This window comes from Oncorhynchus mykiss, chromosome 15, assembly GCF_057628025.1.
Source record: "Oncorhynchus mykiss isolate SJ-2025 chromosome 15, ASM5762802v1, whole genome shotgun sequence".
Classification (NCBI taxonomy): Eukaryota; Metazoa; Chordata; class Actinopteri; order Salmoniformes; family Salmonidae; genus Oncorhynchus; species Oncorhynchus mykiss.
The window spans coordinates 24,725,582-24,742,067 of record NC_143036.1 but is presented as its reverse complement, the minus strand read 5'-3'; the positions used below and the strand labels follow the sequence as shown (position 1 = coordinate 24,742,067).

General features: G+C 41.9%; 1 protein-coding gene across 3 annotated transcripts in view; it reads left to right on the top strand.

Moving 5' to 3' along the window:
* The window catches only part of apbb1ip (amyloid beta precursor protein binding family B member 1 interacting protein), a 30,347-nt gene extending 14,744 nt beyond the window's left edge, over positions 1-15,603 (top strand). For all 3 annotated transcript variants that reach the window (XM_021562785.3, XM_090199673.1, XM_036944112.2), the window contains 9 exons: positions 832-909; positions 5,362-5,521; positions 9,559-9,680; positions 10,472-10,546; positions 10,677-10,820; positions 11,434-11,544; positions 13,787-13,885; positions 14,007-14,130; positions 14,326-15,603. In XM_021562785.3, coding sequence (XP_021418460.1) covers positions 832-909; positions 5,362-5,521; positions 9,559-9,680; positions 10,472-10,546; positions 10,677-10,820; positions 11,434-11,544; positions 13,787-13,885; positions 14,007-14,130; positions 14,326-15,023 — 1,611 coding nt within the window. In that variant the 3' untranslated portion in view covers positions 15,024-15,603. The remainder of the gene's footprint in view (positions 1-831; positions 910-5,361; positions 5,522-9,558; positions 9,681-10,471; positions 10,547-10,676; positions 10,821-11,433; positions 11,545-13,786; positions 13,886-14,006; positions 14,131-14,325) is intronic.
* Positions 15,604-16,486: the final 883 nt, after the last annotated feature.

Sequence of the window (16,486 nt, the reverse complement as noted above, 5' to 3'; positions counted from 1 at the left end):
AGGGCCTGTATAATGAAGCTAGTACATGTACTTGAAGTCAGGGAAGGATGGTATTGTATTTACCACTTTCTCACAGTGAAGTCATAGTGAGATTGTTTCCTGGCCCAGGCCACTGGGGCATCTATTACAATACCTCAGAGTGAAAAGCAGGTATTCTGTCTGTAATGGACCAAACACACACATAGATAGGGAGGAAAGAGTAACAGGATCGATAGAGGGGTTAGTGTGAGAGATTTGATTCATTTAACAGTCCTTCTGACTGCCGCCGACGGAGGTGAAAAACACCAGGTATCCATCACAGTCACACATAACACTACCCACAATACTGTCCATCGTCACTCAGCTCCTGCTTTGCTATTGGTCCATTCAGAGACATATACTGCATGGAGATGTATGTATCCAGTATATGGCTCTGGGTCCATCATTATCTGACCTCATTCAATAGCCATCCGGCATCATCCATTTTTCATAACCTATGCTACGTAACATATGACTAATGTACATTATATACAGTAGCAAGGATTTGTTGTGTGTTATAAGCTGGTTGGTTTGAGCCCTGAATGCTGATTGGCTGACAGCCGTGGTATGTCAGACCGTATACCACGTGTATGACAAAACATTTATTTTTACTACTCTAATTTCATTGGTAACCAGTTTATAATAGCAATAAGACACCTCGGGGGTTTGTGATAAAAGGCCAATATACCACTCCGCAATGCGTTGTACCTAAGAACAGCCCTTAGCCCTGGTATATTAGCCATATGCCACATCCCCTCGGGCCTTATTGCTTAATTATAAACCTACTGTGCTCTATGTCACATTTTCCTTCAGGAAGAAATAGAGGCACAGATGAAAGCAGACAAAATCAAACTGGCATTGGAGAAGCTGAAAGAGGCCAAAGTCAAAAAGGTAAGTAGCATGACAGAGGATGAAACACTATACAAAATCCAATACATTGTCCACCAACCAAAAGAGGCATTTCGGGGAGAAGGAAAGAAAACCCTGAACAGCAGTCAAGCTGAATGATCATTCTCTTTTCTGTTTCCATTCATCCTGATAATTGATGTCTGCCTTACATAGGACAAAATGGTTTCCTTCTCTGTGTGATTTGTGGACACTTCCACATCTTCAAAGCAGCCGTCTGCTAAATCACTGACACATGTGGCCTTTCAGGCACTACTGCTAGCAAGAGAGAAAATAGCTTGGTTTGTGAAATCTACAATTTTACCCAGATTCACCGCAATAATGCTTTTGAAAATAAACCATCATTAATATTATATAATAGATGTAATAAGCTGTCATAACAGCATCATAACATGACATTGGAACATGTCAAACATTGTCACTCAGTAGCGGATTGGCAGCTTTTCAGGCAATTGCAAAATAGATGCACTTCTTCAATTAAGAAAGGTAAAATCAAGCCACACTCTAAGTTCTATCTTAGACTGCTGGTGATCTCTCTTAATTTTGGAAAACAGTTCAACTGCTCTTCCGTCTCCCAGCCTCTAGTTTACTCAAAGAAAGATCTGTCAACTTCTAGTCAATCTTTGTTTTCATTTCAACTAGACGCCTGGCTTGATTCTTTTTTTTAATTAAAATGCACTGGGGCTGATCTGCTTGATCCTTTCTTGTTGCAGCTTTATGTTCCCCTGATTGCAGAATCATTGACACATACTTTTAACCTGACGATTATCTCTGGTGCTAACTCCAGGGTTTGGAAGGTTGCCCATGTGCTTCCTCTCCACAAAGCTGGTGACCCCTCCGACCTACATATTGCCCGATCTCTAAACTGTCTTGCCTATCAACTTTCCGTTTATGTCTTCCCTAGCTAAGAAACTAATTCTAAGTGCTTATCAATCTGGTTTAAGGTCAAATCATAGCACCATCTCTGCTGAATCACTGGTTTTAAATGATGTGGTAAATTGTAGGAAACTCTGGAAACTCTGTGCTTCATTAATCTGTCAAAAGTGTTTGATATCGTTGACCACTTTCTACTAATTCAAAGACTGTCTGAAGTTGGCCTGGATCAGGCATCATGTAATTGGTTTAAAAACTACCTTACAGAAAGGACACAATGTGTATTCTCTGATGGTGTTAAGTCAAGTTTCCTTGATAATGCGAAAGGTGTCCCACAGGGGTCGATTTTAGGTCCTGTACTTTTTACTCTCTATAAAAACAATATTGGTCTCTCTGCAAGAAATTTGAACATACACCTGTATGCAGATAACACAGTTGTGTATGCCATTGCCCCACAGTTGACAGGGCTCTTTCAGAGCTACAATCTGCCTTTATTCCATTGCAGAAAGGCTTTGTTGAACTGAAATTGGTACTTAATACAGTTAAAACCAAGTCTATGTTATTTTTCAAAACACTTAAAATGGTATATGATGATTTATGCATAAGAATATTGGATGGTGGCAACATTGATTGTGTCCTTGCTTATACAGTGCCTTCAGAAAGTATTCACACCCCTTGACTTTTTACACATTTTGTTGTATTACAATCTGAATTAAAATTTGATTAAATTGAGATTTTTGGTCACTGGCCTAAACACAATACCCCATTATGTCACAATGGAATTATGTTTTTCAGAATATTTACAAATGAATAAAAAATGAAAAGCTGAAAGGTCTTGAGTCAAGAAGTTTTCAAACCCTTTGTTATGGCAAGCATAAATATGTTCAGTAGTAAAAAAATTACTTAACAAGTATAAGTTGCATGGACTCACTCTGTGTGCAATTATAGGGTTTAAAATATATATTTTTTAGAACTACCTCATCTCTGTAAACTTCACATACAATTATCTGCAAGGTCCCTCACTCAAGCAGTGAATTTCAAACACAGATTCAACCACAAAGAACAGGGACGTTTACCAATGTCTCGCAAAGAAGGGCATTTATTGGTAGATGCTAAAAAACAGACATTGAATATACCTTTGAGCATGGCGAAGTTATTAATTACACTTTGGATGGTGTATACCCCTCAATACCCCTAGTCATTACAAAGACACGAGCCTTCTTCCTAACTCAGTTGCCGGAGAGGAAGGAATCCGCTCAGGGATTTCACCATGAGTCCAATGGTGAATTTAGTTTAATGGCTGTCATAGCAGAAAACTGAGGATGGATCAACAACATTGTAGTTACACCATAATACTAAACTAAGTGACAAAGCGAAAAGAAGGAAGCCTATACATAAATAAAATATTCCAAAACTTGCATCCTGTTTGCAACAAGACACTAAAGTAATACTGTAAAATATGTGGCAAACCAATTAACTTTTTGCCCCGAATACAAAGTGTCATTTTTGGGGCAAATCACATTACTGAGTACCACTCTACATATTCCAAGCATAGTGGTGGCTGCATCATGTTATGGGTATGCTTGTAATTGTTAAGGAATGTTTTCAGGATACAAAATAAACAGAATAGAGTTAATCACAGTCAAAATCCAAGAGGAAAACCTGGTTCAGTAAGCTTTCCATTAGACACTGGGAAATGAATTCACCTTTCAGAAAGATAATAACAAAAAAAGTCTAACTCTACTCTTGAGTAGCTTACCAAGAAGACAGTGAATGTTCCGGAGTGGCCGAGTTACAGTTTTGACTTAAATCGGCTTGAAAATCTATGGCAAGACCTGGAAATGGTTATCAACAACCAATATGCAGCTACCAATACATTGAAACCATTGGATGTATGCACTGTAGTTTATCACAGAGCATTGCGCTTTATTACGGGCAATAGGCTTAGTGCACATCACTGCATTCTGTATCAGAAAGTAGGTTGGCCCTCTTTTCTCTCTTTTTTTTAATAAAGCTATTTTACAAAAACGTCCGCTTTAGACATACGCATTACCATGCCGGTCTCAGGGATGGCTAACTCTGGAAATTCCTTCGGTGTCTACAGAGTTAGGTAAATCAGCTTACTTGTGGAATAATCTCCAAAACTTTCTAAAATTGGGTGAATTGGTGCATCTAGGGCATTTCAGACAGCTGATTGAGGACCTTTTTAATGAAGAATGTGCTTGTTTTCCATGACTGTGTATTGCATCTCTGTTTTGTTTTCATATTGTATTGATGTGTATATGCTTGTAATTACAGGGCTCATCTGTAAAAGAGACCTTGGTCTCATCCTGACTCCATGTCAAAATAAAGGTTAAATGCATTTTTTTATAAATGCCTGAAGCAGTGTGTAAGGTAACTAGATTAGGTGACATTGCAGTCATGTAGGCCTATGTGCCTAATGGCAATATAAAATGACACTAATGAAGGTTCAGGAAACAGACTTTCTGCGGTCTCTGGCCGGTTTCATAGAAACACCTGTCCTGAGCAGAGAGGCGTTTCATTTCTCTGTGGTCTGCAGTGTCGTTCTCTGTGGTCAAACGCCAATGAGGCCTTTTCCTTTACGTGCTCTAAAGGTTAAAGCCAAGGTTCCAGAATGAGCACATTTCATTTGAGAATCCACTTGTTTGAAGACACCTAGTTCTATAAGTGATCCATTACACACACACTACTTAACCATATGGTGCACATCCATCCATTATTCTTCGTAGGAGATGGGGGAAAAAACCTGACCCAAAACGACAAATCCTCTATGACGCTATCGTCTTCGAAAGACACATTTTTATGACACAACTTGGCTGACCTCTGGATGGTCTGCGAAGCTTCTCTGCTTCCTAAGTTGGGATCTGTTGCCAGACGACAGGAAGTTCAAGGACACATGAGCCAGGATGTGTGAGCTTAATTCCAGTCTATTTTGGGCTTTATTTCTGGGGCGATAGCAAGACCACGACCACCATAGCTCCATAGAGGCTAATGATCATTCAATGCTCCCCTGAGACTGCTCAGCAAGCGCCAATGCTAGCTGTAGCGGCTAGCTCTTTGAGGACTGTTATACAACGGTCAGCTGGAATCAAGACACCCCCCCCCCCTGCCCCCACACCTGTACTGTTTTCTCATCAACATCGTACTGGAAACACACTCTGGGCTATAAAGCTGTCACATACATTAAAGCCTATGAAATGACTGATGGAATGAGCTCTGCATAAGCGTTCATGAAAGAATTATGAAGCTATATGGAGAGGAATATGAAGCTATCAACTGTTTTATCCATACATTACCCATGTACTCTACAGCTTTATCATGCAAGTGAGAAGTCATGAATAGGACACACCAGGTGTCGTGAGTCATGATTAATGAAAAGCTCACATCTCGTTCTGTAACACATAAATAAACCATGAAACGACAACCTGAACAGTGTCCTACTGTCATTACAAGTATTACTCGGATTTAGTACACAATACATACTTTCCAATGCCGGCAACATTTAAATGCTCATCTCTGTAAATGTCTCGTATCTCTATGCAGCTGGTGGTGAAAGTGGTGATGCATGACGGTAGCTCCAAGACACTGATGGTGGATGAGAGACAGACAGTGAGGGATGTTCTGGACAACCTGTTTGAGAAGACCCACTGTGACTGCAACGTGGACTGGAGCCTGTCAGAGACCAACCCCGAGCTGCAGCTTGGTGAGCCTGATCCTCTCGCCAAACACACACAGACCCACGCAGGCACGCACACACAATATATACTGTTCTGTGGTTTCAATGCGCTCACTCTATACCACACATACAGAGGGTGATATACCAGGTGGGATTTTATTCAGGTCCAGATGATGGACTGTGTTTTCATTGGCACGATGACAGCCTTGCTGTGGTGAGCACACAATAAGGCGTTGATGTAACCCACCACACACACGCACACACACACACACACACACACACACACACACACACACACACACACACACACACACACACAGGTGGGTTTCATTTCCTGCATTGAGCACGGTCAGTCATCCTCCCTGTTTTGCGGAAATATAGTCCTCATGACCTCAATCCTCCATTTCTCTACCTCAGCAACTGTTGGACTTTATAGGCAACATGTTTGTTCAGTCAGCTCATTACCATGTCTTCGGTTTGCTCTGGAGAAAAACATGCAAATCATGATTTACCTGATGTAATACATTTCTGATCATCTGTAATCCTTTCTGGTTTCCTATAACGCTAAGCTCATTCCTCTAATTGCAGTCAGTTTATGGAGAGTCAAGACAAACCTTCAAACCATTGCCCATATTCTATAACGGTGGATCACAACTTGACTTCATGATAATCTTTGAATTCCTGTTAGTGCAATTTGAATACAGTGGTGCATTTGCATGTATTTTAAAACCCAATGGAAATGAGTGGAAAAAGGAACTTCCCATTGGTTAACACTTGGTTTATTTTTTGTCATGAGGGCTATTTGAAGACCAATGTCAGCCACCTCACCCACATGACATTTTGGACTGTTATCTCTTAAGACTATATTCCATGACAGGGTGTTGCTCTTGAACTGTTACTCTTGAACAAACCAGAAGTACTGCTGATATGACTCTATGCTCAATGCTACATTCCTGTCTATGACACAGATACGCGTCACTCGCAACAAAACTTATTTTTGTTTCAAGGCATACAGTACGTCTGCTTCTATAAAACCTCAAAACATATCTGATCGATTGGAAATTAAATGGATTTTGATCTGCGTCCTAAAACATCCTTGTGAACATAATGTTTTACTGTACATGTTACATGGTGCAAATGTTCTGGAAAATTGTCAAATGTACACTCATAGCTTACCACTGTTGGCATTGTCAAATTAAAGCTGAAGTCTACCCCCTTAAAGTGCCATTTACTTAATCAGATAGCTGATGTTCTGAAAGAGCTGCAAAATCTGGACCCGTACAAATCAGCAGGGCAAGACAATCTGGACCCTCTCTTCCTAAAATTATCACCGAAATGGTTGCAACCCCTATTACTAGCTTGTTCAACATCTCTTTCGTATCGTCTGAGATCCCCAAAGATTGGAAAGCTGCCGCGGTCATCCCCCTCTTCAAAGGGGGAGACACTCTAGACCCAAACTGCTACAGACCTATATCTATCCTACCCTGCCTTTCTAAGGTCTTCGAAAGCCAAGTTAACAAATAGATCAACGACCATTTCAAATCCCACCTTATCTTCTCCGCTATGCAATCTGGTTTCCGAGCTGGTCACGGGTGCACCTCAGCCACGCTCAAGGTCCTAAACGATATCATAACTGCCATCAATAAGAGACAATACTGTGCAGCTGTATTCATCAACCTGGCCAAGGCTTTCGACTTTGTCAATCACCACATTCTTATCGGCAGACTCAACAGCCTTGGTTTCTCAAATGACTGCTGTGCCTGGTTCACCAACTACTTCTCTGAAAGAGTTCAGTGTGTCAAATCAGAGGGCCTGTTGTCCAGACTTCTGGCAGTCTCTATGGGGGTGCCACAGGGTTCAAACTTCGGGCCGACTCTTTTCTTTGTATGCATCAATGATGTCGCTCTTGCTGCTGGTGATTCTCTGATCCACCTCTATGCAGACAACGTCATTCTGTATACCTCTGGCCCTTCTTTGGACACTGTGTTAACTAACCTCCAGACGAGCTTCAATGGCATACAACTCTCCTTCCGTGGCCTCCAACTGCTCTTAAATGAAAGCAAAACGAAATGCATGCTCTTCAACCGATCGCTGCCCACACCTACCCACCTGTCCAGCATCACTACTCTGGACGGTTCTGACTTAGAATATGTGGACAATTACAAATACCTAGGTGTCTTGTTAGACTGTAAACTCTCCTTCCAGACTCACATTAAGCATCTTCAATCCAAAATTAAATGTAGAATCGGCTTCCTATTTCACAACAAAGCATCCTTCACTCATGCTGCCAAACATTCCCTAGTAAAACTGACTATCCTACCGATCCTTGACTTCAGCGATGTCATTTACAAAATAGCCTCCAACACTCTACTCAGCAAATTGGATGCAGTCTATCACAGTGCCATCTGTTTTGTCACCAAAGCCCCACCACTGCGACCTGTATGCTCTCATTGTCTGGCCCTCGCTTCATATCCATCGCTAAACCCACTGGCTCCAGGTCATCTATAAGTTGTTGCTTGGTAAAGCCCCGCCTTATCTCAGCTCACTGGTCACCATAGCAGCACCCACCCGTAGCACGCGCTCCAGCATGTATATTTCACTGGTCACCGACAAAGCCAATTCATCCTTCTGCCGCCTTTCCTTCCAGTTCTCTGCTGCCAATGACTGGAACGAACTGCAAAAATCACTGAAGCTGAAGCTCCCTCACTAACTTTAACCACCAGCTGTCAGAGCAGCTCACAGATCACTGCACATAACCAATCTGTAAATAGCCCATCCAACTACCTTATCACCATATTGTTATTTATTTTGCTAATTTGCACCCCAGTACCGCTACTTGCACACTCATATTTTGCACATCTATCACCCCAGTGTTTAATTTGCCATACTGTAATAATTTCGCCACTATGGCCTATTTAGTGCCTCACCCTCCTCATCCTACCTCATTTGCACACACTGTGCATAGACTTTCTCTATTGTATTATTGACTGTATGTTTGATTATTCCATGTGTAACTCTGTGTTGTTGTTTGTGTCGCACTGCTTTGCTTTATCTTGGCCAGGTCGCAGTTGTAAATGAGAACTTGCTCTCAACTGGCCTACCTGGTTAAATAAAGGTGAAATATAGGTGAAATAAAAATAATATTTTTTATTTCCGTGAGACATCCATGTGTTCACCATACACAGCATCCTGCACTGCAACATACCACGATGATACAGTAATGTCGTTCAATGGGATTTTAACCAGTAACCACCCCCTATGGGACTCCTTTAGGAGCAAAGTCTCACACCCTCACCAGCCATTTAATGGCAGTAATAGGCCTGGCCACAGACTACAGCCCTGAAAGCGATTGGCTAATGCTTAAAGCCTGTCTCTGTTTTAATTAGTACTAGTAGCCTGTCATTGAGAAACATGGTGAAACCACAGTGAAACTCCCAGACATGATGATGAAACACCAGAGTGTGGGTGGGCAACGTAGTGGGAAGAAGCAGAATGTTCTCTTAATAGTTCTCTTAATGTGTTGTAATGCCACTTTAAATCTGTAAGCAAATGAGGGACTTGTCTTTTATTGGGCCCATTTTAAGCGCAATACCATTCTGCGTAGAACTGTAAAATGGAGAATTGTATGTTAGTGAAATCTACTTCAAACCGTGTGTGTCCATGTGCTCGATACATTGGTCTCGTAAACTATATTTGGTGATATGCTAGAATTGTTTAGAAAAATAACAGTACCTTACAAAACTAAATGAATGTGTGCAGTGAAGAATGTACATTTTCATAGCTGTGTTTGACGTTTTATCAGGGTTAGGGTCACCATTATATTCTACAGCATATTTTTTCGGTGAAAAAAAGGTGTTGCAATAATGATATTGATCAAACTATCAATAATCTCGGACAACATAAGTAAATGTAAAAAGGAGGACATGTTGGCAGGCCAAAGACTCCATCTTATCATTATTTGACTGATCCCTGATATATTATTTTCTAAGGACTAACATAATAACACATTATAATAGATGAATAACAGGTTATTGTGTGAGCTCTGTGTGCCTTTGTATTGACAGAAAGGGGGTTTGAAGATCACGAGAACCTAGTAGACCCACTGTCTGCATGGACAAGGGACAGTGAAAACAAAGTTCTCTTCCAAGAGAGACCAGACAAATACGAAGTCTTCAAAAACCCTCAGGTGAGTTTTTCACCTTGCTTTCTCAAATGGCAATCCCTTTCTAAGGGTATAATTTGTGCTGAGTAAACATAGAACAAATACACATCCTGCATAGTTATCATCAGAAATGCCTGTTCCGTAAGAAGAATTGACAAAAGGTTTTGCCGACTGCCCCGATTTCAAATAGAGTGAGGTGGTCTGGTCATGATATCCCGGCAGCTCAATACTCAGCAGACCATTTTTCTTGGCCTCTCTGTTTTTGCAAATCAATCTCTCCATTATTTCAAACCTGGTTACTTTCAAGTGTTTGCTCAATCATGAGATATCCTTTCAGAAACAGACAGACCCCTTTATGTCATCTTCACATTGATGCATCAAACAAAATGTCCGCCAGTGAAAGACATGGCAATTTAATAATGTTGAAACAATGTTTATTGTTCCAACAGAGCCCTTTGTAATGTATTAATGCGTTTTGGCTGTTGGCAGTGAGAGGCTGTCGTATCATATGCAGGCCTGAAGTGTATGGAAAAATGTGTGAGGGATTGTCTCATTTCCAAAATACTACATTGTGTATTCTCACAATTATTAAGTGCTTTTATTCTTCCGTGGAAACATGATTACCGTGTAAATCCTTGTGAATATAAGACAATATGATTTCACTTAAATCCCTCTTGAATAGCATGGCTACTATTGCTATCTAAACTCTTCACATCAGTTAAGATAAAGGTTGAAGTACCATGTGTGATTTTTGTTGTTGTTGTAAAATGTATATTTTAACAGGCATGGTAACGCTAATATTTTTCTCACCATAGAACTTTTATCTGTGGAAGAAGGACAAGAAAACTATCAAAGACATGAAAGACAGAGACAAGGAGTTACTCGTGGAGGTAAACAACACAAACACCACCACGTAGACTAGACCGTTGAAAAGATGTGAGACTTCATGTTGAGTGGCAGTTTCCAATGATGTGACCCTTCTGTGACTTCTTGCTCCCTTCCTGCCTCCTCCCCACACAGGAGAACTTCTGTGGGACCTCCATCATCGTGCCTGACTTAGAGGGGGTGCTCTATCTCAGGGAGGATGGCAAGAAGTCGTGGAAACAGCGCCTCTTCCTGCTGCGGGCCTCTGGAATTTATTATGTGCCCAAAGGGAAGAGCAAGGTCAGCAGATCAAAGTTCAGAGGTCAAAAAGGGACATCTTGGGCTACAACCCAGATAAAGAAAACACATCCACTGAATATATGGCCTAGTCAGCCTCAGTTTAGTGTGAACAGAACACTGTACACTCCCAGCTAACCCAACATACATACACAGTTGCTATGTGATCAGAAGTAACCCTTTTCCCCGCAACAACAACAAAAAAGGTAAGAGAAAAAAGAAGTCTGAAACTCTCAATGTCAACTGAGACATAATGAAACGGCTGGGAGGTTCTTTACTCTTGGACTACAAAGTTATAGTACTTAGTACTTTTTGCCGTATCAACCCCTTATTCTCTTCAAGCCGCTCTAAAAATACAACTGGAGTATTTGCACCTCATTGGCTACCTATATTCACTTACATCTTTCATCTTGTGGCAACAGTTATTCATACACACGCCATTCGTACATGACATCCTTACATTTTAGGTGCTACTGTAAGGCTACAGTGGCTACTGGCTCTTGTTGCAAGGCATTGATTAAGTGATCACATTATTTTGAAGTTGGGCTGTAGTGTTCGAACACAATACTGTCATTCAAGATTCAAGTTTGACAACCTTTTTCCCCCCCCCCCACAGACATCTCGTGACCTGGTGTGTTTCGTCCAGTTCGACAATGTAAATGTGTACTATGGAAAAGAGTTCAAAAACAAATACAAGGCCCCAACAGATTTCTGTTTTGTTCTGAAGGTGAGTGAACAGTTGAAAGCACTTTTTTTTTGGAAGGACGACCCCATTTTAGTCTCACAGCTTAAGAGTCACAGTTAGTGCAAGGTAGATAAAGAGAGAAACTACACGAGTGCATCTCTTCCCCAATATTATCTTCAATTGCTACGTACATGTATTGACTTTTAAATTAATCATGTATGCCCATTGATTCTTGATCGATGCCTCATTAGCTTCGTTCAACTGTCGTACCCCATCGGAACGCAGAATATGAGCTTGTTTCACTCCTTTGTTTGTAAACAGTGTAATTCTAAACAAAACACTGTATCGTCTCAAAAAAAATGGTTAAGACTATAATTTTGGGATCAATGGTCAGTCCTTGCATCCAGAGCTCTGTCTATGAATTTGAGAGTGGTTACATTTTCTCCAGCCCCATCCCACAAGCGTTTCACTATTAACAGCAGTGTCCTCTTTGTTATTGTTTGAACTGCAGATTGCTCCTTTAAACCGAGCTTAACTCTTCCACTATGAGCTACTGTAATAGTCTAAATATTGAATAGCTTTATTTGGAAAGGTACAGTATCTCATATGCTGCAAGTGTAAGTACTATGCATGTACATATTAAATAAGCATGCAGTGAGGGTTTTGTTTATTATAATTGTAAATAACTCGGGTATATTTTTATGTCACTCTACAGACTGGTACTGTGGTCAACCCAACAGCTGCCTCGCTGGAATTGAGAACTTCAATATATAGTGACAGTTCATTACTTTCAGGAAGTGAAAAGTCCCCCCTTTTTACAGGCCATTGAATTTACAAGTGAGTTAGATCAAATGAATGGCATGAGGAACACTGTAAATGTCGGCAAAAAAATGGTTATTTGGTTTGTAACACGTTAGTCATAATAGAGTGTTTGTCTTGGTGAAAACCCTTTACTTGGAGGCAATATAGTGGGCTCACTTCAGTTGGCTCGGTTTCACATTGTATCTTTCAATAAGATCCGCACTTCTTCTCAGAACACTGATTTGAAAAAACGAGAATTGGATGGGTTGGTGGTTATAGTCTTTTAAGGATCTGAAACTGTTCTTTCTTTTCTTCCCTCCTATTGGAAACACTTGAATCAGCAACAACCATTATTCTCTAGGCCTAGGAGGTGTTGGGAATCAAAGCCAAAGAGCTTAGAGAGGGAAGGAGAATTACATTTCACTGAGAGATATCCCCCCCAAGGCCAGAGGGTTGAAGAAGTGAGGCTGAAGGAAGATGATCTCAGTCAATGCAGCAGACAGGTTGGAACCCTGGGCAAGTTTAGCAAAGGTCTCTAATATCTAACTCTGCATTGGGTTATCAATGCTCATACTGCAATCCTGAAGGAGTGTAACGGAGCTAGGCATTTGGACTCAGATGTTACAGAGAGCAATAGTAATGGCATCTTTCTGTAGGCACTAGTGGAGACTAACTCCACCATGGCTCGTTGGCCAAAGCTAATGGGGAAATGAATGCGGGTTTTTGTAGGGTTTTTCCGATAAACGCTGAAAATAAGGTCTGTGGTAAACACAGGAACCAGAGGTAGAACATGCTAACTCGTTTTAGTTTTTTGGGACTACAAGCTGGACAGTTCTATGATCTTACTATAGTGTGACACAACCCATGTTTACTGGGTTCAACACTCCAAAGTTTCAATCACAGTATATTACCCAGACAGTAGTGGTTACATCTGCCCAGTGGTGAGCTTTACAACACTGAGAGACCAAAACAAAGACCAAAACAAAATGCACTGGCCCACAATTTTAAACAGACTGTGACCCCTAGTGGCACTACCAGGCACATTCCGCTTCACAGTGGAAAACACTGAATCATACCAATCAGTGTGTGGTAATGGCCCTACAACAAAGTCAAGACATTTTCTCTCAGATAGACAATGATCTCATACAAACTGCTGTGTTTGAACAACGGCAAGGGGAGCTTCACCAGCTTTTCAGTGACGCATTCAATATGGAGGAGGAGTTCACTATCTTAAATCTCACCACTGTCATCAGTCTGTAACCCTTAATTCTGCTAATGTGGATATCTGATATTTTCATGCAATCTACATTAGAGGACTTCAGAGATCATATGGCTGGAATCACCCCCCCAAAAAAACACATTGGAAGCTCATACAGGGTAGTGATACAAAAAACCTGCGTTGGAGGTGACGCGATCGTTTTGTCCCACTGATTCGCTACCCTAAAGATGTGTCCTTTCTCTCCATCCCCATCCCTAACTTCAGCACCCCCAGATCCAGAAAGAGTCTCAGTATATTAAGTATCTGTGCTGTGATGACGCCTGGACCATGAATCTCTGGGTGACGGGGATACGCATCGCAAAGGTGAGCGCAGACAGCTCAACAGCCCGTATATCTAAGGCATAAACACAAACAGTGACGTGTTAGACAGACAGGGTTTGGTGGTCTTGCATGTATTGTAACGGTTGGTGTTTGTCCCTCTCAGTATGGGAAGTCTCTGTACGAAAACTACAAAACTTCGATGAAGAAGGCTGCAATCACCACTGCATGGACCAACCGTACTGCCGGTACAACGTCCATTCCGTCAACACCTTCCCCTACCACCAAAGGTTAGTAAACCCCTTTTCTGCTGGTAGAGATTAGCTGTGAGCAAAACATATTATCAATGGATAGATCATCGTTGTTTTACTATACTGGGTGTACAATGTCAAGAACCCTTCAAATCAAAATTGAATTAATGACTGTATTGATAAGATGAAAGATCTTATTTATTGCTTGTCTGTTTCTCTCTGCTCTTCTCCCAGCCAAAGCTTCTGGTCAGGCCAATGGACATGCTCCCCAGCCCCCTGCAGAACCTGTGGCCAAGGTTGGCAATGCACCGCCTCCACCACCACCCATGTTACCTACACAGATCCTACCCCCGCCACCCCCTGACCCAGTGCTGCCCCCACCACCACCGCCCCAGGCTACCAAGAAAAGCCCACCAGCAACCTCTGTCCCACGACAACTGCCCAGCCTGCCCACCAGCTTCCCTCCATTACCGACATCCATGGCCAACCTCCCTCCACCACCTCCATCTCTCTCCCAGGACGACAGCTCTGAGTCACCTCCAGACTTCCTCCCTCCCCCACCTCCAACTCTTGGATTCGGTCCAGGTGCCGGCTCTTTACCCCCTCCACCTCCAGTCAGCTTCCTACCACCACCACCACCGGACCCAGGTTTTCCCCTACCACCTCCACCACCTGATCCTGCCTTCTGCCCTGTGACCAACAGGGATTCCTTACCAGCACCTCCGCCTCGCCAGTCCAATATAGGGGCTGGAGCACCCCCGCCTCCACCTCCTCCCCCATCTGCCTCGGCAGGGTTACAATCGACCCCGTCGGTGAGGAGAACAGGCCCCCCTCCACCCAAGAGGACTACACCACCGCTAGCAGCGCCCGGGGGCGGGGACTTCATGTCAGAACTAGCCAAGGCTATGGCTAAGAAACGTGGCAATCAGTAAACAGGGGATTGGTGCACACACTCATCCCTTACATTCAGGAAAATCAACCACCGGTGATAGTAGTTGATACAGACTTTTAAAGCAAAGAGTATTACAGATCTGATTTAAGAACAGCAACTACTTTATGTTTACTGAACTGTAAGTGATAAATTAGTTGGGAAGTTATTTGTTTGTGAATCGGAGAGGCTTTTACATCAAATAGATTTATTAGACTACTGTGTAAAGTGGGGTCACTTGCAAGATTCAAAAATATTCATGTTAATCACCAACTGAGGGACAGAAGGAGGCTCAAGGTTAGAGAAGCCGGCCAGTAAGTGTTTTGCCGGTTCGAATCCGTTGGCCGACAAGGGAAATCTGGCAGGAGTCGGCAACCAGTTGGAGTTGATCTTGACAAAGTTTGTTGCAGTTGATCCAATGACTTTATGCATTGTACATACTGTAACTAGTTCTGCATTTCGGTGGAGGCTTATGTTTAAATAATGTATAAATACACATTTCTCAATAAGATCATTTTACTCCGAAAACAGACATGTTTCCAATCTTCTCTTGTCTGAATAAATATATTATACAGAACTGCAAATTAATATTCTGTCCTCATTTCTTGAAGCCTAACATCCGTACAGATTGTGTGGGTAACAAAACCTACTCTACGAGACTTTCTTTGAACGATTGGAGGGAATGATAAACTTTGTCTCCTTTAAAAAGGAGAGTGCACCTGCTGCCATTAGCTGGCTGTATGTGACATATGTAACATGCAGCCTCAACCTATCGGTTGCAATTCATCTTTCATAATGAACCAGTGTTAGATCCCCTCATGCATAATCCCCAACCAATACTCCACACTGTATAGTTGAGATTCCGGGCAACATTTAAGGGAGATAATGTTCTCTAGGCTAGAGAGTATTACTGTTCTTGTGTTTCAATGTCTGTTGGAGACGAGAGAGACCCGATGACGTTTTGTTTTCGAAAGCATGAAAGGATAAATTAGCTCATTGCACGTTTCTGTATTCAAAAGGACATTTCATTTAATTCATTACACATTTATTACGACGTCACAGTGTTTCCAAAACAGCGTCTGATTGTTCCCTTTCCTTTCTCATCTTGAATTACATGAAGTCAGCAAACAGGGTTACGTTCATGGTCATCCAACAGTTGCGTGAACATGTATACGTGCAAATACTGAACTAACTGTATAGTTGCAGATTCATTCCACCATGATGGCTATGTAGATGTGAACTGCAGTCAAAAGATGCTGAACAATGTTGAAACTGGTGCTGAATAATTTTTTTGTGATCCTGAACACACCTAAAATATTATGTTATGATGAGTCCCGTCATATTGAGGCAGAGGCGTCACTCAGGAGGAACAGCTGACCTTTAACCCCTGGGCCCACCATTGGGGTTGTGCTGCATACCCCGCCTCGGGAGAATGGACAATAGGAAAAGGAGGACCGAGCACTCCCC